We start from the raw sequence: 22686 nt of genomic DNA on the forward strand, positions 1-22686 counted from the left end.
GCCTCTTTGTTCAGTCTCTGGTGGCGTTGTTGCCACGCCTTTTGGCCCAGCACAGCCCTGCTGATGTGGATGTCGCGCTACAAAACTTCTCCTCAACCTTCTGCTCAGGCCTGCAAGTAGGTACGTTAACAAAGCATTTGCGATGGATTCTTTTCCAAAGGATGCAAGTAATGATTTTAATGTATTTGCTTTTGGGTTCATGGTTTAAGGTTAGTCATTGTATAGGACCCCTGGAGTGGGTAAGGGTTAAGGGGCTTGCTCAAGGACTCAACAGTGGCAAGCTTGCATAATCATAATCATCTGAGATTTCAACTCCTAGCCTTCTGGTCATAGATCAGTAATCACTTAAAGTCAGAGATTATTGCACACTTTAGTTTGCCTTCTGCCATGGTTTCTGTTCCCTTTCAGGTGGGATTCACTCTCCTGGCTTCGAGGGCAGTGAGAATCTGAACTGCCAGGCCCTGATGAATGCAGACGGATTGTATTTGGTGTCCTACTATGCCTTGCTCCTCAACCTCAAACTGAGCACCTGTGGTTACTACCAAAGGAAACCCTCTCCTCCCATTGTCACTCTGGTAGGAACAATATATGTAAGCATTTTCTAGCGGTTGTCCCGACTGCCAATTAAACCTAAAGAATGTAGAATTCTGCTTGTATTCAGTATGCTTTCATGGCTTTATCTCAACAGAAAGAGTTTGTGCATCAGATCCAGAGCAGTGGCGTTCTAGTTGTGCTCTCCCAGGCCTGGATAGAGGAACTGTACCACCAAGTGTTAGAGAGGAACCTGCTAGGGGAGGCTGGATACTGGGAGTCCCCTGAGGAGCACTCACTCCCTCTTATCACCATGCTCACAGGTAAAGCTAGTCAGTACAGTCATGTATATTATATTCTACCTTACATATGATGTTGCCAGAAAAATGGTGTGTTTTGGTACTGCCAAAATGAGTTTGTAATTTATGGATTTTATATTAATGTATATATTGTATTGTACTTATTAGAGTAAACAACTGAGTTACACTGGTAGGTTGGCAAGGGAATCAGGTCATGGGTCATAGGTTTCAGTGATCACTGATCCAACTTGTAATAGAGCGCGCTCACACACACACACACACACACACACACACACAGTGTTTCCACTGACGTCATTCTGTTACTAATCAGTTGCTTGAGCTAGCTCCACTCTTCAGTGTGTTGCTGTCTCTCTGGTTTCAGTCCCTAATGATGGAGGAAATGATCGTACATAAAGCTGGGTTTAGACTGTAAGATTTTCAGCCTGATTTTGATTGTAAAAAAAGCAAAACAATTCTCTGGTTGTGACTTGTACAAATATGATAGTAGCACATTAAATAATGTTTTTGTTCATGCTACCCCATTTTTCGCATAAGCCTGGATCATGCCGATTGATGATGTAAGCAGAATGTAGTCATTTTCGTAATCACAGGTCTGTCGTTACAGGATCTTCATTATTATCGTACAATCTCTTATATACTTCAGCCAAGATTTTATTAGGATCACATCATACGCCGTTACAAGTAATAAGTGCACGGCTGCTGTAAACGCACTGTTTAAAACCTGCTTAAGTCACACACAGGTGTAGACACTCACTCATTACCCGCTCGTTCTTCACGACTCCCCCAGCACCTGAGATATAAGACAGTTGTTTACTGTAAACGAATTATTGTCTCTACAAGGTATACAAGTGGCGTGAGCAAGGTGTCACTAAGTGGACATGGTGCTTAAAAACCCAACAAAGCTGCTACACTCCTCCCAGTTAGTAAACGTTAGACTCTACACCTACAAAGTGCACCTAAATGGTGGGTGTTAAAATTGATATCTGATTAAAAAGACCAACTATTATAGGAATAAGGCGATTAGACCTTATAAACTGGCAACTAATTGTATATAATTGTAAAAATACATGTGTGTGTGATAAGGCATCATTTTCGGCTTTCTCTTTTTACTGTTTGTGCTGATGATGTATTCCTGAACTAAATGAATCTCTCTCTCTCTCTCGTTTTTCTCCCATTTGTTTTCAGATATTGATGGACTTGGCAGCAGTGCTATAGGAGGTCAGCTGATCAGAAGAGCCTCCTCACAGTCGCCCTTTCCAAGTGATAAGAAAGACAATAACACTGTGTTGGCAGGTACAGTGTGTGTTTTCCAGCACCCCCACCCGGGTGTGTTTCTGCATGCTGGTTGAGTGTGTGCACACACAGAGGCGGGTGGGGAAGGTTTTTTATCACAGTACAAGCACTTAGGCAGCTCTGTTTCTTTGACAACATCTGTCAACCAAGATAATGCCAAAGTGCTGATCAAATAAAGAACCTTCCTGGTATGGAGAGTGTTACATGTATGTTACATGGTGTGGCTATTCATCCCCTTGCCTTTTAGAAATCTGATAAAAATGCAGTTTTACAAAATATTAGTATTTTTATATATTACTGAGCCACATAATGCAACTGTGAGTGAATGTTTATGCTTCACAAATAGTATAATATGTTTTAATAATTGGTCTCTGCTAGTGTTCACACACTCTCCCTCTCACACAGACACACACACAAATATTAATCACGTTGCCCTATAGGTGTGGTGTTTGTATGCTGGTAACTGCTCCCAGTTCTTAGTTTGCATCTCTCTCACACTCACTCTCTCTCTCACACACACACACACACACACACACACACACACACACGTACTTTTTTCATAGTCATACAGTTTGCAAATTAGTATGGGTTTTGCTTGTAAAATATCTTGTCCTGACTCCTGCTCCCATTCTTAGCTAGTGGTGTTTAGTGTTTTTAACAGAAACACACATTCTCGTCACTGTAGGTATTGTGTTTGCGCGGTACATCCTGATTGGCTGCTGGAAGAACCTGATTGACACTCTGTCCACTCCTCTGACTGGCCGCATGGCGGGCAGCTCGCGGGCTCTGACATTCATCCTGGGTGCAGAAGGCGTTAAAGTGCAGAACCAGAGGGAGAGAGAAGCCATCTGCCTCAGTCTTGATGGTCTGCGGAAGGCTGCTGCTCTCAGCTGTGCTCTGGGTAAAGAACACATACCATCATAGCTGAGGCTGAAGTATTCAACGATTCTCGTAAATCATATACACCCCTGAATATACTGGAAAATTGGTGTTTTATGTGTCAATGTAGCAAATTCGAATGATCCTGACACAACTTAAATCGTTCTTTTAACCTAAAGAAGGCGATTTGTATGTTAGTGTCTCCTATCAGAGTCTAATTCAGAGTTTAATTCTATGAGCTCTTATTAAATGTGTGTGTGTGTGTGTGTGTGTGTGTGTTTGTTTGTGTGCGCACATATGAATGTAGGTGTGGCTGCTAACTGTGCCTCAGCGGTAGCTCAGATGGCAGCAGCTTCCTGTGTTCCAGAGGAAAGAGAGGAGAAGGATCAGGCTGAAGCTGGAGATGCTATTACTCAAGGTACACATGTGCGTATTTGGTGGCAGATCGAATTCGAAACAAAAGGATGTGCAAAACGCAGGGGTTTCTGTCGGGAGATTCGTAAAGGCATGAGCGATAGTCCTGGAACTTTAGGATTTAGGAGAGGATTATTTGCAAATTTTCTTCATTTATTCATCTAACTTGGAAACAGGTTAATCTTTGTATTAGAACAAAATACCGTTTGATGTTGGACACAAATGCCGACATGTCCATCACACATTACTTGGTTATAATGTATGATCAGGGGGAAAAAACAAGAATTTAATGAACATTTATATAATCAGTTGATGATATACTTTCTAATTAACATTTTTGTTTTTAATTACATTCTTAATGAGCTAAAGATTATATGTCCCTCAATGTGTAGATTCATTCATTGATTTATTACATTGGTATATTATTAATTAATTACTGGGTAGCACAATCAGTTATAGGTGTTAATTTTATGACAGTGTTTAAAATTAGGTGTCTTAGATGTGTGTGTATGCCACATAATGTTACTGGCATTTATATTTCAAATGAGCTTTTGTCTATACAAGTTTCACGTTGGATATTGGCATTAATGCGTTGTTTGTGCATGCTGATGTTAGTTAAGCATAGAATGGAGCAGAAACTGGAGCAGATGGGTCGGGGTCAGGGAGTGAAGCTGCACACTGCTCACATGCTCTGCATGGACGCCATTCTCAACGTGGGTCTAGAGATGGGCAGCCATAATCATGATTGCTGGCCGCATGTCTTCAGGTACGTCGTCTTGTTTTTCTGGCTTTGTACGTTACATACGTGGTATTTCTTTCAATAAAATAATCTGGTTTTAAAATTGTTGCACTTCCAACATGTCAGCTAACTTACTAAGTACTTTTTATTATTATTATTTGTGTTGTACCCATATCATGAAGTGGACAAACAGACACAAGTGTAGGTTTTATTTTATTAAGTCGCAAGTAAAAACCATTGTAGCAAACTTTTTACAGTAGTCAGAAATTTGAGGTAGGCAGATTGTTAGAACAATTAAGCATAAATTAGGCAAGACTGAATGGGAATAAGGTTATGGTCAGAACGTTAATAAAGACTGGAAATCGTCACAGACACAATGCTGGGGCCAAATTCGAACAATAACACTGACAGCGTGGGTTAATTAAAGTAGTGAAATTGACTGTGAGCAGGATCGGAGCTTCACTGGAGGACGTGGAATAATGTCGTGGTGTGATGGTTATGGGAGTTGTAGTCACAGACGTTCGTTCGTTCATTCATTCCTCTTCAGTAACCACTTTATCCTGGTAAGGTCATGGTGGATCCCGGGAACACTGGGTGTAAGATGGGACTTAAAGTGCACCTATTATGCTTTTTCGAATATTACCTTTTATGTAGTGTGTTATAGAGCTGTTTGTGAATGTAAAAAGTCTTCAAAGTTTCAAAAATCTAAGCACATGACAAATGGAGTTATTGACTCCAAAAAGAAGGAATCGATTCTGAACAGCTGAAACGAGTCGTTAGTAATTCCAGACTTTACTTCCTGTAGTAACCTACGTAGGCTGCTCGTGAAAAGACTGAAATAACGAGCTGAAACTCGTTATGGTAGTGGGTGTTTCCTTTTGGAAAAACGCTCACAGCGGTAGACCAATCACAACAGACTGGGACATCTGACCAATCAGAGCAGAGTATGCTCTCTGAAAGGAGGAGTTTACAATGAATCCTCTAGAAAGGATCATTTAACGGGTCGTTTTAGACACTGGGGGAAAAAAAGGTAATGCTGCAATTTAAATTATGAGCACAAGAAAGTGTTTTTTTTGACCTCGGATGCATGTAAATCTATTGTATGAGACCTTTAAAGCAAAATTAGGCCCGTTTCACAACCATAATAGGTTGCGCTTTAAGTCCACCATAGGGCACCATGCATACTTGTTCACACCTAGGGCCAGTTCACCAACCAGCATGTTTTTTGGGAGGACTAGTACTGATTATACTAGCTACTGTATGTCTTGAACTTGCCTGATAACCTGGACTTATTTACACCAAGTAAATTTCACAAGTCTCCTCACACACACACACACACACACACACACACACACACACACACACACACACACACAAACCCTGAATCCTTACTGCATCATTTCAGAGTGGTGGAGTACGTGAGCTCGCTGGAGCACAGCCACTTCAGTGATGGGAGTTCTCAGCCTCCCGTGACCATCACTCAGACTCAGCAGGCATCAACGATCATGGGAACTCCAGAACTGAACGTGGAGTCTGTCCCTGAGCTGGAGCTGAACTTGAGCCACCCAGTCATCCAACCCACTTCCATCCAGGAGCTGTTGCGTGAAAACAGCCACACGAAAGGTTTTGATCTGCGGGGCGGCAGTCTCCTGACAGGAACCAGCGCTGCTAAAGTTGTCTGCACACTGTCCACACAGGCAGATAGGTATCACACCTGGAGAGATTTGTCTCTCCTTTTTTCTCGCAGTCTTTTTTTTGTGTGTGTGTGTGGACTTATTCGTTAAGCATGGATTAATGATGTAGTGATGCAGAGGACTACAGTTTTAGGGGGAAAAGCCTTTTTTACCAAGCACTTAATATCATTAGTAATGTAATAAATAAATGCCCAACAATGTCCACAGATTTAGCAGATGATAAATTATATACATCCAGTTTTGCTCAATAGTTTAAGTTGTTAAGTGATTTTTTATTTTTATTTTTACACATCCATAAAACTACCGTCCTGGCTTTTAACATTGAAAGAGCGTGAGTAAAACCATGATGATGAATCATGACGTCAATACCAGCTCCTGCAGTGACAAACCCCAGACAGGTTATTAATTGCCCAGCTTTGTTTTAATTGTTTAACTTCAATTTTCTTTAATAATTTCACAGCACGTCCATCATCTGCTCTGTACTGTCTTACCATTTCAGATACAGGCTACATTTATATTTGAATAGAAATACGAGAGTGGCGTTTACAAAACGTAATATTTATTGCTCACTACTTTTGTGTCATTTTGTTTTTTTAGTTCATTCCAGTGTATACAAGTTTATAATGTGTGGCTCTTGCTTACTTCCTAAAGACTGTTTGAAGATGCCGTGAGTAAACTTAACCTGGTGGGTCTAGTGGGATTCCTGCACCAGCTGAGGAAAGCCTCGCAATCCCAGCTTTTCAACTCGGTCACAGAAACTGGGGACTACTCCTTAGCCATGCCAGGTATGCGTTATAATTTTGTCCAAAGTCCAATTTTTATAAATTTTTTTTCCTCACCCAGACCTCAGTTGTACATTTTAAACAGTTTTGCAGTGTATGGGTTGTATTTAATTGATTTTCTAAATTCTGTCAATAAAGGTGAGGCGAAGTCAACACAAGACAAGCGCAGTGCTCTTCACCTCTTCAGGCTGGGCGAGGCCATGCTTCATATCGTAAGGGACAAGAGCCGGCCACTTCTGCACATGATGAGAGCCTGGAGTGTGGTGGCTCCTCATCTGGTGGAGGTATGAAGAAAGACTCATTAGGGCTTTTAATGTTATGTGTGCCAAATTATTTTGATTGAAATTGTTTACCATGGAGACAGTTTAGTTCCTCAGTAATTTATGGACATGTTTACGGTCTGTTTCAACATGTACATTATTAGAAGCATTAAATATTGCTCATTTTACCCCTCTCAAAGGCGAAACATGACCCCGAGTGACCCGGGTGCTATTGTGCCTCCTGATTGTTCTTCTCCCCTTCCAGGCTGCATGTCATAAAGAACGGCATGTATCCCAGAAGGCAGTATCCTTCATCCACGACGTTCTGTTGGAGGTGCTGAGCAGCTGGGCTGAGCTTCCTCACTTTCATTTCAATGAGGCGCTTTTCCGGCCCTTTGAGCACATCATGCAGCTGGAGCTCTGTGACGAGGATGTACAGGACCAGGTGAATAGCACGCTGACGCCTGTGCAGTTTCTCAGCCGTGACTATTAACAGTTTGTTTATGTTGATTTTTCCAGACCAAGTTAAGTATTTTTTGCAGTATATGCAAAAATAAAAGAACATTTGAAAGCACAATTCGAATAATAAAAAAAAAGTAAAATAAGTTTTCACTACAGTTTTCAATTACAGGTTCATCGAGGTTAATTTGTGTAGCACATGCACACTGAACAAAAAATTTGCCACTCAGTTTCAATGGATAGTTGCAAACGCTGTGCATATACCTGTGGGATGGCCAGAAAGACAGCAGCTGATATTATTAAGTCAGTTTGGAACGTCATGAAGAGATTTGATTGTACTTGGTGTCCTTTATCATTCATACACTCTGTTCTCTCTTCATTGTGGCTGTAAGGTGATCACATCCATTGGGGAGCTGGTGGAGCTGTGCTCTCCTCAGATCCAGTCAGGCTGGAGGCCGCTCTTCAGTGCTCTGCGCACTGTACATGGAAGCAAGAATGACATGAAGGACTATCTGATTGGAGAATACTCTATGGGTCAGTGAGGATACTCTGTGGGTCAGTGAAAATATACTGAGTCAGTGAGGATACTCTGTGGGTCAGTGAGGATACTCTGTGGGTCAGTAAAAATATACTGGGTCAGTGAGGATACTCTGTGGGTCAGTGAGGATAATCTTTGTGTCAGTGAGGATACTCTGTGAGTCAGTAAGTATAGTCTAGGAGTCAGTCAGAATACTCTGAGTAATTGAGAATACTGTATGGGTTAGTGACAATGGGTCAGTACTCTGTGATGTACTGTACTTGATTGTAGTTTCATTACTGTAGTGCAGATACAGTGCCTTTACTAATAAACTGTTTTTATTTTTAGGTAAATCCCATGCACCTGTTTTTGACGTCTTTGAGGCCTTTATTAACACGGACAACATTCAGGTTTTTGCCAATGCAGCAACTGACTACATCATGTGCCTTATGAAGTTTGTGAAGGGGTTAGGTAAGGTGCCTTTGTTACATTAGTAACAATCCAGCAGTTTTTATGCACATTGTGATTAAAAAAAAATAGAAAGGAAATCCTCAGATTAGATAAAAAGATGATGTTGATAAACAGAATTTTTGATCAGATGATGTAATCTAAATCTGCATACTAGTGTAGTAAATACTATCTGAAAACATTTTAGATATTCATTTTAAAATGTTTGAGAGATTTGGATGGAAACATACTCGTAGGTTATTCCAGTGGTCACTCTACATAGGTTTGTATAATGTTGTGAACAAATTCATTTGCAGGAGAGGTGGATTATAAGGAGATAGGAGATTGCGTTCATGCGAATGGATACAGCTCTACAGACCTGTGCCTTCCTGCCCTGGATTATCTGAGGAAGTGCTCACAGGTAAGTAATAATCTGGTTTAATAGCTACACACAACCGCCAGCTGGCCCTGTGGCTAAAAATCAGCAGAAGCTTTGTAGCTGGGGTGATTTTGGTGATTTTGGTGATTTGTTTACGTGCAGTACTGAGTCACCAAAGCTTGATGATCACATTGTTGACTATAACTTACTATATGTGATTACTTTAGTAATACTGTAACAGGTGCAGGTTAGAAACTGCTTCAAACCATTTGATTTCCAGTCATAGTTGTAAACCATAGAATTTCGGTTGGTTTAGTTCACGTTTATATGCCTTTCCTTCACTCTAAATGAATAATGTTGTTCTGAAATACTTTTTTATTTTTTTTAAGTTTTAGAGAATTGTGCATAACACTGATGTTTTATGGGTCACAGCTGCTAGCCAAAATCTACAAAATGCCTTCGAAGCCAGTGTTCCTGGGTGCACGGCTTGCCAGTCTGCCCATGAGAGCCCAGGAGCGCTCAGTTAGCAGCGAGGATGGTATGGACAGTGTTCTAGCCGAGTTCGATGACGACACAGGTGATTCCTCACAGTGGCTGCTTATCAGTCACACGATATGTGTGATGGTCTGTGAAAACCCATTGGATGTTGCTGTGGCTGAATTCGGGAAAATTTAAAAAATCAGGTTTAAGAAACCATGACTATATTTTACCAGAACAACTTTTTTTTTATGTTTTTATGTGGTCTCGTTTCTAACCTTTGCTTCGCTTTCTGCCTGCCGGGTATGGAGTCAGTTTAACAAACGCAGATTAGGCTGTAAATGTAGAAGTAGTGCTGTCTTTCGGTGAGTCAGACTTGGGATAGACTTAACAGCCTTTAAAATGCAAAAGAGAAACACATTACAGTTTGGTAGGTATGATCATAATGTACAGGTGCATATAAAAAAAAATAGAATATTGTGGAAAAGTTCATTTATTTCCGTAATTTAATTCAAAAAGTGGAACTTTCATATTTTCAAGACTCATTACACATAAAGTGAAATAGTTCAAGCCTTTTTTTGTTTTAATCTCAATGATTATGGCTTACAGCTCATGGAAATAAAAAATCCAGCATCTCAAAATATTAGAATAAAGAATTTATAATACAGAATTGACAACCTTCTGAAAAGTATGTTAATTTATGCATTCAGTACCTGGTTGGGGCTACTTTTGCATGAATTACTGCATCAATGTGGCGTGGCATGGAGGCAATCAGCCTGTGGCACTGCTGAGGTGTTCTGGAAGCCCAGGTTGCTTTGATAGCGGCCTTCAGCTCGTCTGTATTGTTGGGTCTAGTGTCTTTCATAGATTCTCTATGGGGTTCAGGTCAGGGAGTCAGCTGGCCAGTCAAGCACAGTAATACTATTGTCATAAAAGCAGTTACTAGTAGTTTCGGCACTGTGGGCAGGTGCCAGGTCCTGCTTGAAAAGGAAATCAGCATCCCCATAAAGCTTTTCAGCAGATGGAATCATGAAATGCTCTAAAATCTGGTAGATGCTGCATTGACTCTCGACTCAAGAAAACACAGTGGACCAACACCAGCAGATGACATGGCACCCCAAATCATCACTGACTGTGGAAACTTCACACTGGACTTCAAGCAACTTGGATTCTGTGCCTCTCCACTCTTCCTCCAGACTCTGGGACCTTGATTTCCAAATGAAATGCAAAATTAACTTACATCTTCCCCATGATTGTGGTTGAGTGTACTGAACCAGACTGAGAGATTAAAGGCTCAGGAAACCTTTGTAGGTGTTTTGAGTTAATTAGCTGATTAGAGCTCTTCTCAGGTCGACATTTCTGTATTATAAATTCTTTATTCTAATATTTTGAGATACTGGATTTTTGATTTCCATGAGCCGTAAGCCGTAATCATCGAGATTAAAACAAAAAAAGCCTTGAAATATTTCAAATTATGTGTAATGAATCTAGAATATATGAAAGTTCCACTTTCAAAAAATGAACTTTTCCACAATATTCAAATTTTGAGATGCACCTTTGTATATACTCAAATTTGATCACGTGAAGGGTTTTCCCAGGCACCATACATATGACGAAAAATTAGCATTGCGGTATGCATGCTGCAAATTGAAATTATGTACATATATAGCATCTATGTTAAAAAAAAATAACAACAATATTTCATATTATATGTTCAAAATCTGATTCAAAGTGATTTACACCATTTTACACAGTTTGAGGAAAAAAAAAGATTTCATATAAGATGAGTAAAAGACATTTGATATTAAATTTAAACCTATGAGTAATAAGTATGTTTGATATGTAATGTGTTTTCTGCAGGTCTGATCCAGGTGTGGATCTTGCTGTTGGAGCAGCTCACTGCAGCCGTGTCTAATTGCCCTCGTCAGCACCAGCCCCCCACACTAGAACTGTTGTTCGAGCTGCTCCGAGAAGTCACTAAAACACCAGGTAAGGGGCAACAGGAAACCACCGCTACAAGGCCAACTAACTTAATGCTGTCTTCGCTGAAGAGCCATCCACATGTGTATTGTTTTCTTGCAGGCCCAGGCTTTGCCATTTTCTCAGTCATCCAGCTCCTTCTTCCCGTCATGTCACTGTGGCTCCAGCGAAGTCATGGAGATTATTCCTACTGGGATATCGCAGCTGCAAACTTTAAGCACGCCATCGGGCTTTCGTGCGAGCTGGTGGTGGAGCATGTTCAAAGTTTTATTCATTCAGGTAGGTCTATCGCAGCGTTTAGATGACCAGCCATGTGCTGGTTATACAGTGTGCACAGAACGGCTTTACTATTAATCGTGCACTCAGCCTTAATAGACAATGTTTTTCAAACTGAATTTGTGTTCTTTGATAGAAAAGAGAGCACTCAAATCAACAGCTGAAAAGCAAGCAAGGATTTGGGGGCTAGAATTTGAGATGTTTGAGACCACTGGAGGGTGTCACGAATGTTAAAATGTTGCCCAGTGCAAACAGATACAAGTATTAATTTGTAAAATAGGCAGAGGTAAGAAATGCTGTGATACAAAAAAAAGTTTCTATGCATTTACTTTTCTCTTTACTAGTGGCAAAGTTCAATCCAAACGTCTTCTATCCTCCGATCTGTGCTCTACAAGCAAGAATAGATCATTAAGAAATATTTTTTCATATCCAGTTTTTGATTCATAGTAATGGTTTGGCTGACGTTAATGCAGACATTATTTTGAGTCTGCATACTATTGCTTTTTTTAATTGCTGAATTAATTTCTAAGCTTCCTAATTATATTTGTTTTTGTTCCAAAATAGCAAAAAAAAAAAAAAACAGCAACCATTGTCTTGCATTACTGTGCCTTATAAATAATTTGAGCTAAATACACAAACCTATGAATCTGTTACTACTGAACAAAACTAGCTTGTGGGTTGTCTGAACAGCGGTTATTAATATCAATTATTAATCAGCTCTGATGGATGGAGCCACACTGATGATGATTATGATTATAAATCTTGTTTAGCAGCGCTATTAAAAAGCGAAAGTGGATGTGTATGAGATTCGACTGGATTTCTATCGAACACTGCTTTGCTCACACACACGAGATGGAAAATGATTACACATGAAAATGTGATTTAAAGAGCTGGTTTGGTTTGAAATATCCCTTTAAATGGACGTACGTGTTTTAAAATGCTTTATAACAGTTTAGAACAGTTTGTTTGAGTTAGGGTTTAGAGATCTTGCGTTTGTGTTTAGAATTAGAAATGCTTCATCATACTGTTTAAGTAGTAAACCTTTACTATGTAAATGTTTTGTCTCGTCCTGTAGATATGGGCTACGAGAGTCTTATTAACCTGATGTTGAAGGACTTATTCAAGCTGCTGGTGGCTTGTGTGGCTGAACCCGCAGAGACCATCTCCAGAGTTGGCTGTTCCTGTATCAGGTTTGCGTGTCTGTCTGTCTAAAATCAATAAGATGTCTTCCTGAGACTTGCTAAAGATGCGATGAATATTTTTCTGTTTTCAGATATGTTCTGGTGACAGCAGGGCCTGTGTTTACGGAGGAGATGTGGAGGCTGGCCTGCTGTGCCCTGCAAGATGCCTTCTCCGCTACGCTAGAACCTGTCAAGGTGTGCCGTGCGCTGAGATTTCCGAGTACAGCTGCACACCAGCTCAGAGATGTTGACACATATTTCAGAATGCCACTAAGCATACAGTGATTCTGCTAGTGTTGTGTTATTAGTTGTGTTATTAGTATTGTACATTTACGGTGGCCTGTAAGTGCAAAACACATTACCAACAGAAACGAAGCAGCTTATTAGAAAACACAACAGCAAGTATGACCGCATTTGCTAACTAACTAGAAAGGCTAGTTCCTTTGTGGAACATCACATGCTCATTGCTTATTGGCTACAGTCTGAGAGACTGAAAAATGGAGACTTCGAAGATGCTTACAGTAATATATGAGCTTACAGTAATATGAGCCTATTGATGTTTTTATTAATGGTAATTTTATTTGAGATATGCTGCCAAATTATATGTGTGTGAATGCTGAAAACCCACCTAAAGGATGCTGGGTTATTCAGAAGAAAAAAAAATACTCCTCACTATAATAACATACTGTAAGTAACTTAAATTGTTTTTGGTTTTTTTGATAGGCTATCTAGAAAACAGTCCCGACAAAGTGCTATTTTTTTCCACCTTGTGATAGTTGGCCAATCAGCAACGGGCATGTGTGATGTGCAGTAGTCCTTATTGAACAAGTTAAACTGTACGTAAATACCCCGCATGCAGTAAACCAGGTTGAAATTTCTCGTTTGTAAAGAATAAGGAGCAAATAAAGAGTTTTATAGAGCAGAAACCCTGCCTCTCTTGATTTAGGTCACTACTGAGCATAGTATTGCTTATTGAATATGTATAGCACCACTTAAAATAATAGCCTGTGCCCTCCACCAAGCAAGTATTTTTTGACCTGGGTATGAAGTTATGTTCTTTTTTTTCCCAAAGATTTAATTGAAGTACAGTTTTACTATTACTATTATTATTATTATTATTATTATTATTATATTATCACAAAGCAATGACTTGCCAATATTTTACAAGTAGAAATGGCAGCAAAAGGTACCAGATGTACCACTATTGACGTTCTCTGTTCCCTTTCTGTAGAATCTGCTTGCGTGTTTTCGGAGCGGTTCTGACACTTTCACAGGGGACGCGTGCGAGGTGAAAGTAGCCGCCCCGACACACTCTGCTTCTGCTGAGGCTGAGTACTGGAGGATCCGTGCTATGGCGCAGCAGGTGCTCTAGGAGTAACACTTTCATAATTCCATACATATTCATTTTTTATTTTGTATTGGGGGAAAAAAAACCAGCTGTTCCTTGTGCAGGACTGATGTTCCATCCAGGGTTTATTCCCACCTCGTGTCCACTGTTCCCCGGATATACTCAGACTTCTCTGTAATATTGACCAGGATAAAATGGTTCATTAAGATAAATGAATGAAGATAATTGAAGACTGACACTGAGATGCAATCGTAATTTGATACGAACAACAGTGTAACGTTTTTGTAAAATGATCTCATGGAAACAGTTGGGTAAAAAAAAAAAAAAAAGTTTTCCTTTTGTGCTTTCAGGTCTTTATGCTGGACACTCAGTGCTCTCCTAAGACTCCCAGCAGTAAGGAAGGATTTGAGCATGCTCAGTCATGTGTGCTCATCATCGAACTTCCTGCAGACCAGCAGTCCAATGGCCACGTTCAGAAGAGGTTAGATTCCTCTTGTGTTAGATGAATAAACACCACCACATAGTTCTTGTTCTGCGGAATACGTTTTCTCAATTGACGTTTGATATTTGGTTTAATGTAATCACAGCGTTGTGAACAGGAGAAAAAAATATTCCAAAGAATGTTTGATTTATTTAAATCAGGGTTTTTAGAAATGTTTTGTAAATCTCCTGTCTCCAGACAATTAGATGGAAACCATTTGTTTTTAAACTAACAATGAAATCACTCAGAAATCACATTTAGCCTTGTCTGAAATCAATGCAAGGTGGCATGCTGTTGCTCCAGGATTCCACTTGATTCAAGTTTTGCAAGTGCTCCCTGTGTATGGGGATTTCTTCCAGGCTCTCTGGTTTCCTCCCATTGTCCAAAACATGCTTGTAGGTGGATTGGCTACTCTCAGTTTATGCCACTGTGTGTGTGTAGGTTGCCCTGTGATGGACTGCCATCTCACACACACAGTTTCTAGGATAGATACTGGACCACCACTACTCTGACTAGGATAAAGCAGTTACTGAAGATGAATGAATGAATAAATGAATGGAAGACAGGCATAAATGCAACTTCTAGAGACCACACAAAGACAATCAAAAGAGGAAAAGTGAGACCATAAAGTCCAAAAATAGCATTAAAATCTGTCCAGGGGCTCAGATGCTCAGCATGGTGCAGTAAACTTGTTGTACAAAATGACTCCTGTGTATTAGTGAGAGAAGTTCTTGTAAAGGTACAGGTGTACTAAAAACCGATGAAATACTTGGAGCAATATTTGATTTTACCAACGTATTCAGTGATTACATTTCATTTAATTTCATACATCTTATTTGTCTTTTCCCTCATGCTGAACTTGGAGCAGGAAAATTGGGTAAGAGCTTGCATGTCTTGCATGACTTGTATCATTTCTTTCATCCTGTAGACCTTTATTGTATATAAACCTTAAAAGGCCATGAATGCACTTATTTGATTTATTGTTTTCCGTTGCTAGCAAGTTCACTTGGATTTGTTTGCTCATAATCTCACATGCTGCTTTCACAATATAATGGGGTTTGTCTCAAAATCTCAACAAAATGAAATGCTGTTTTCTTACAAGAACAAGGAATTAAGTAGTAAATCAGCAATGAAAACTGCTGGAAACATTCTGTACCATTCTTTTAACGCAATTTTACAGTAGAATTAACATGTTACATGAAGGGTGTCTACAAAACATGACGTATTACAGAAACACTATAAATTACTCATGATTGGTTTTAACATTCAAGACGTATTCACATTTTACCCGACATCAATATGGGCTATGATGCCCTTTTACTCGGACATTATTGAAGTGAAAGTATGCACATACCATAGTATGAAACTATGTACATTACCGGTCAAAAGTTTGGAGATACTCAACTGAAATGTTTCTCATGATCTTAAAAAGCTTTTGATCTGAAGGTGTATGATTAAATGTTTGAAATCGGTGTTGTAGACAAAAATATAATCATGCTGACGTATTAATTTCTTTCATTAGAAAACTAATTTTATTTACAAAAAATATTTTTTTAAACGGACGACTCGGAGCGAAATATTCTGAAAAGCAGCCAATAAGAGTCCGGCGTCGGTGGGAACTTCTTTAATACTGTTTAAAAAGCATCTCAGGGAAATTCCTCAAGAAATCGGTCGAGAAAATGTCAAGAATACGTTTCTGGAAATTCTAGGTAAAAAGGGGGTCTACTTTGAAGATGCTAAAATATTAAGTTATTTAGATTTATTTGGGATTTTTTTTTTTATCACAACATAATTCCCATAGTTCCATTTGTGTTACTCCAGAGTTTTGATCACTTTATTATTATTATTATTCTTAAATGTGGAAATATATATATATATATATACACATATATAAAATAAAGAACGAGTGTGTTTAAACTTTTGACCGGTAGAGTATATATAATATAATAATAATAATAATAATAATAATAATAATAATAATAATATAGTATAATGTCAACTGCTAATATGATACAATATTCTTTTAATATAATACAAAATTACATTTTACATAAGTTTTAAGAAATTGGGTTTGGGTTCTGTAGCTGGATTGGGTTCTGTAACATTTGTCCCAGTAGGAGATATTTGCGCTAAATGGAATAGCTTAATATCTTTGTCCCCTCAGTGGCTTCTACTGTTTATTCATTGGGGTCAAGGGTACAATCCAGTGCAGGCTTTCTCAATTCAGTGTCCAGGTTTGAATGAACATGTGATTTCCTACCTATCCTATTAATGGCTTTTAGTCTGGGGTAGGTTTTCACTGAATTCTGCACAAATCTGTTTTTCCTGTATCTGGAAATGACTTGAGAACATAACCCAGCCTGGTGTCCCTGGTCTGGTCCATGGTCTATGGTCTAGCTGGACTGTGTGTTTGGCTGCCCATTTTCAGAGGACGTTTAAAGAGAGAAGAACTAAATAATTAGGGGGGAAAACTCTGTCTTAAAGTATGAGGATGAGAAGTGGAATGCACTGTGTATTACATTGTAACAAGTAAAGGGTTTTGACTGATGTCCTAGCAGTCTTAGCAAGTGTTTAAAAAGGTTCAATTTTGAATCTAATCAGCACTACTGGTAAACAGCGCATACTGTAACATCGAAGCCATCAAGTTTTCAATATATGCATTATTGCATATAATAATGAAGGCAAGGTTATTTCATTGTGTGTGTCTTTTTGAAATGGGTGTCTTTTGCTGTTCTTTAAAGGATTCCGTTCAGGACGATTGTGGTGAGCCTGCTGTCCCACCAGGTGCTGCTGCAGAACCTCTATGACATCCTACTGGAGGAGTTCGTGAAGGGCTCCAGCAGCTCTGAGAGCCAGGATCGCTTAACACCGGTCTCAGATCCCAAAGCCTCTGGTTTTCTACGCTATATCTCCATGCAAAATCTGGCCATTATCTTGGACCTCCTGCTCGACTCGTACCGCACGGCGCGGGACTTTGACACACGTCCTGGCCTGAAATACCTACTCATGAAGGTGTCAGGGGTGTGCGGAGCCGCTAACCTGTACCGCCAAGCCGCAATGAGCTTCAATATCTACTTTCAGGTGCTTTGTGTTGTATACATACCTCATATTTATACCCCTCTGAAACAGGAAGTCATGGTTGAACAATTTCCTGTACTTAGTCACCCAGGTGTACTAAACAAAATGTAAAATATCAATAAGAATATACTTCAAATATATATTTTTCTCATATGAAGTCATTGCACACCTATATTTAACAAAGATTTTTTTTTTTGATAAACCTGTGTTGTCTTTGCAAATGTTTGATATCCATGAGAACAGAGTATTTTGGTGACTATTTATTTATTTATTTATTTATTTATTTATTTATTAAAAGATCAAAAAGTTAAACAATAAAGACAATTTTTTACAGCCTTCTTTGCTCATCTTTACCAAGGGTGCCAATATTAGTGGAGGGCACTGTAAATTAAATGTATTATTATTATTTATAACAGAACGTACTACTAGGCTACCACTTTTGGGTCATCGAGAAAGACCCTAATCAGCTCCTCGACTCGGGTTGTACAATGACTGTCCTGCATTTTGCCCTAAAGTTCAAACCAAATCATGGTTTACTGTAGTACATGTATATTTTAAAAGAAATCTGTATTCTCTATCTGCTGGTGTTTCCAGGCTCTGCTGTGTGCCATGCTGACCAACCAGGAGCAGATCACTGTGGAGCAGGTGAAGAAGATCCTCAGTGAGGAGGAGGAAGAGGAAGAAGAGGAAGGCAGCTCAGATTCATCACAAGGCTGCTCATCTGAGGATGAGGACATGTTTGAGGAGACAGCCCGTGTGAGCCCACCACGCCGGTGGCGTACACGCCTGCCTGCTCTGAGCACCCAGCCTGCCAGTGGTGCAGACTGGGCGTGGCTGCTCAAACGCATGCACAAGCTCTGCATGGACCTCTGCACAAACTACATTCAGATGCACCTAGACTTGGAAAGCATCACCGAGGAGCTACCTCCCATCACCCGTCCTGACAGCATGTTCTTTCTGCCCCTCTTCCCCTCTGAGAGCTCCACCCCGTCAACAGGCGGCCATTCAGGACGTGGGACACCCTTGGAGGAAAACCCTCGCCTTCATGTGCCCAGCACGCCCTCCTCAGAGGAGGAGGAGAGAAGGAGGAAGAAGGAGTGGTGGGAGAGCGCCAGCAACAAGCTTTACACCATCGCCAGTGACAAGACCATCGCCAAGCTGATGATGGAGTACAAGAAGCGCAAGCAACAGCAGCAGCAGCAGCAGCAGCAGCAACAGAACCCTGGCTCATTGACAAAGAAGGCAGGAGAGAGGATGACACCAGAGTCTCCTGGGCCACAGAGACCTCAACAGCTCCTCGATCAGAGGACCATGAGGCACTCTTTTAGCGCCGGACCAGAACTACTGCGTCAGGACAAGAGGCCACGCTCGGGTTCTACCGCCAGCTCACATAACGTCTCCCTCAAAGACTCCGAGGCACAGATACAAGTAGGGGGGGATGCATTTGTGTCGTTTTTAATGTTCTCAGAAAACATGTGACAGAACCACTATATATATTTATTTATATACATTTTTATTAGGAGTACTGTTATTATTGTTCACTTCTTATATGTTCATGGAATACACGTAATACACAATACTTACCAAAATTTTTTCTTGTACACTCAGGCATGGACCAACATGGTCCTCACCATCCTGAACCAAATCCAGCTGTTGCCAGATGCCACCTTCGTGGCCCTGCAGCCGGCCATGTTCCCCTGCATCAGTCAGCTGACGTGTCACGTGACTGACCTCCGTGTGCGGCAAGCGGTGCGAGAGTGGCTGGGACGCGTAGGGCGTGTTTATGACATTATCCTGTGACGAGCTCGCTGCTTTGTCGTCATCGTGAGCCAACTAATTTTTTTTCTTTCTTGGGATTTGCTAACCGGGATACAAAGGGTTTCTTTTTGTATGCAAATGTATTTATCGTTGTAATCCGTGGTCTCTGTATTCTGTGAACATGCATATCGAAATGCTTTGCCGAACAATTTCCTTCGGAATGTTTACTGGTCAAACGGTATTGACTATTCCGATTTGTATTACTTTCGATTTTTATCCAATTATTTATTGTGTCAGCTTTAATATTTATTTCCACTGAATAGGAAACAGTGTTTACTTTATGCACTTTTATTAGTAATGTGAGTTTAGTGCCACTGATACTGGCTTATTTGCCACACACACACACAAAAATCACATGGCATGGACTCAAAATTAGGTCATATACCTTACATGTTGCTGCCGTCGCAAAAAAAAAAAAAAAAAAAGTTAAGTGTTTGGTCTAATGTTCATTTCATCTCAAAGTGTTAAGAGCTGCAAAGGAAGTGCCAGTTAGTTTTCTCATGCCACATTGGATTGCTAGGGCAATATACAAATTGTACAAAAAGTAATGCAAGTTCGTTCAGTGCCGCAATTCAAAATTACAGACTTCTGTACCATGTACTTACATTAATGCTCTTTGCGGAGCATTCAAATTGATCTCTAATACATTTTCACTCACATTAGAGGATGGTCTGTTGAGCAAAATCTCACTGACCAGCTGCCTAATGCACAATTACTCTCTCAATGCTTACATCACACAAAGATTCAAATTTATCCTGGTTTACAGAGAATTCAGATTTGCCACACTGATCAACCTGATTGTTCTGTGATAACGCCTCGAAGCATCAAATCTCCTACACTGACTGTTGAGTTTTTTGCTTGAGCATCGTTATTATGAAACACTTCATATACACTTTGTTTTTCGATGTATATTTAAACTGTCCAGTGAAGCATATTTAATCCTTCAAATATGCTCTGCTAAAGGTTTTTTTTTTTTGCTTGAAATGTCAGACTTTAATGTAAGATCAGTGGTCAATAGCCCTGAAGCTTTAACTTTAAAAATGCTGGTTCATATTATCATGCATTCCCAAACCTTGCTCATGTATTAGTCTTTTAGTAATTTGTGTATAACAGTTTATGTTCATATTAATGATTTGTTGTGCTCCTTAATCCTCCTCAGTTCTTAAATACTGCTTTCAAAGAAACCAAGACGGTAATCTGGGAAAACTACATAAAAGGAATCGCATGTTCTTTTCAGATTAAAAGTAAAATACGCTATATATGGTCAAAGGTTTGTGGACACCTGATCATCATGCCCATATGTGGTTCTGCCACAAACTTGGAAGTACACAATTATATATAGGATGTCTTTCAATGCTGGAGCATTACAGTTTCCATTCACTGGAACTAAGAGGCTCATATCTGTTCCAGCATGATGATGCTCCTGTGCACATAAAGACCAAGGTTGGCGTGGAAGAACTTGTAGTCCGCACAGAGCCCAGAGCCCTCAACCCCACTGATCACGTTTGGGATGAATTTGAACGCCGACTATGTGCCTGACCTCACTAATGCTTTTGTGGCTGAATGAACGCAAAAATCCACACTAGTGGAAAATCCTTCCTACAGTAGAAGAGTTGAGCAGAGGTTATTTATACCAGCAAAGTGGGGAATAAATCTGGAATGGGATGTTCAACATGTACATATGGGTGTGATGGTCAGGTGTCCATATACTTTTGGCCCTATAATGTAAAGAATGACCACTTGCAAAAGAGCTATTCTAAAGCAGAATCAATTGACCTTACAACAAACACCCACATCCAGTACTTCAGTAAAATGCTTTACCAAGAAAGTAAACCTATAATGAATTTGAATGTGAAGACGTCTAATCACACATTCCTTTATATGAAAATGACCAAAGACTTGCACTGATATGACTTGATTAGAAGTGTTTAAAGGTGGTTGTTTGCAGTAGGAGCTTTCCACTGTTTTAAAGGCAGATATGGCCTTAACAGTGGGATGCGTCCGCTGTGGGATGTTGAATGTATTCTTGAAGGACCTGCATTTTCCCTTTTTCTTCATAAGAAAAGTCACTTTTTCAGCACCACCATTCAAATACTGTTTGATTTGATGATCGTAATAATGTGGTTACACCTTTTTAACGTATTTATTTTCTACAAGTGTTTCACGTCACTGCAGTTGACGTTATAAAATTAATAGAATCGGTTCAACAACCTGATTGGTCAAGTTGCATTTGAAGCTGAATTAATTAAAGTATTAAGGCACCAGGTTTTAAAACAATAAAGGCGTTACATTACAGCCATTGTTCTGTTGATAGAATACCCTAGTTTTTATCTGTTACATTGCTTAGCAACCAAAGTTTACTGATAACAGACTACATTGTGTTGTTTATCGCTAATTAATTAATAATAAATTCAATTATTTATTGAACACCGGATTTAATCATACTGTTTTTGTTAGTTTTATAACAGAATTAAATTAAATGGGACTAAGTCTTTAAAATAAAGCAGTAAGTGATGAGAGGGTGAGTTACAATGATTTTATCACCTCGCTTTGCGACGTGCCTAAGGAACACCTTACCTCCCTGCAGAAAGAGGAAAAAAAACAATAGAAACCATCACAGAAATTTGAATGGTTTCCACTACAAATACCATTACAAACCATCAGCTGTTAACCAAATAAAACCATTACCAAACGGTTTCCATTATGTAGTAGGGCATATTAAGGACCTAGGTCCTTAATGGTATCCACTAGACATAACATGCCACCAATAGAAGGCAACAGATTACCAGTAGAGACCCAGATGGACCATTACAGTTTCCATTAAAACCAATACAATTCCCATTATAACCATTAAAACTATTACTATTCATCCTCTGAGGGTTTCTATTGTTTTTTGTTCAGCAGGGTCACTTTAAAGTCACTTTAACACACGCCCTCTTGTGGCTTACTGCTTTATTTATAGTTTACTATTACACTAATAAACCGGGTCTCAGTGGCTCTGCAGTGCTTGTGTAACTATAATGCTGTGCGTAGTATCCTCCTGGTTATGAGGACTTTTGATGATTTGCTAATGGCGCAAATTTTTTTTTTCTTTTTTAAATCACTAAACAGTGCTTTATTTATGATTACTCATTTTATGTGACACAACAATCAGACTACTGCAGTATACTGTACGTGCACATGCTAAATATACATTTGCCAGATGATGATTTATGTTGTATGTGTTGTGGAATAAAAAAGTAAATATGTAATGAATGTGGGTTTTTATTTAGACTGAGCTGAATCCTATATTCAATATATATTTTTTTGTCTCAAGTGGGGAAATTTAATGCT

At 39.5% G+C, this 22686-nt stretch overlaps 1 protein-coding gene across 5 annotated transcripts in view; it reads left to right on the forward strand.

Annotated features, from left to right (window-relative positions):
* The window catches only part of arfgef3 (ARFGEF family member 3), a 35566-nt gene extending 12962 nt beyond the window's left edge, over positions 1-22604 (forward strand). Inside the window, exons 12-35 of one of the 5 annotated variants that reach the window (XM_053620574.1) lie at positions 1-120; positions 409-590; positions 689-854; positions 2037-2144; positions 2830-3045; positions 3331-3441; positions 4053-4203; positions 5582-5881; positions 6522-6655; positions 6791-6936; positions 7178-7357; positions 7764-7905; positions 8237-8359; positions 8653-8756; positions 9147-9291; positions 11052-11180; positions 11274-11450; positions 12523-12637; positions 12721-12823; positions 13860-13991; positions 14327-14457; positions 17199-17538; positions 18130-18963; positions 19144-22604. The exon at positions 1-120 is cut by the window's left edge and continues 779 nt beyond it. In XM_053620574.1, coding sequence (XP_053476549.1) covers positions 1-120; positions 409-590; positions 689-854; positions 2037-2144; positions 2830-3045; positions 3331-3441; positions 4053-4203; positions 5582-5881; positions 6522-6655; positions 6791-6936; positions 7178-7357; positions 7764-7905; positions 8237-8359; positions 8653-8756; positions 9147-9291; positions 11052-11180; positions 11274-11450; positions 12523-12637; positions 12721-12823; positions 13860-13991; positions 14327-14457; positions 17199-17538; positions 18130-18963; positions 19144-19335 — 4481 coding nt within the window. In that variant the 3' untranslated portion in view covers positions 19336-22604. Of the gene's footprint in view, positions 121-408; positions 591-688; positions 855-2036; positions 2145-2829; positions 3046-3330; positions 3442-4052; positions 4204-5581; positions 5882-6521; positions 6656-6790; positions 6937-7177; positions 7358-7763; positions 7906-8236; positions 8360-8652; positions 8757-9146; positions 9292-11051; positions 11451-12522; positions 12638-12720; positions 12824-13859; positions 13992-14326; positions 14458-17198; positions 17539-18129; positions 18964-19143 lie in introns of all 5 variants that reach the window. The other 4 variants (XM_053620575.1, XM_053620571.1, XM_053620573.1 and 1 more) reach the window with 4 other exon arrangements.
* Positions 22605-22686: the final 82 nt, after the last annotated feature.

This window comes from Ictalurus furcatus, chromosome 3, assembly GCF_023375685.1.
Source record: "Ictalurus furcatus strain D&B chromosome 3, Billie_1.0, whole genome shotgun sequence".
Classification (NCBI taxonomy): Eukaryota; Metazoa; Chordata; class Actinopteri; order Siluriformes; family Ictaluridae; genus Ictalurus; species Ictalurus furcatus.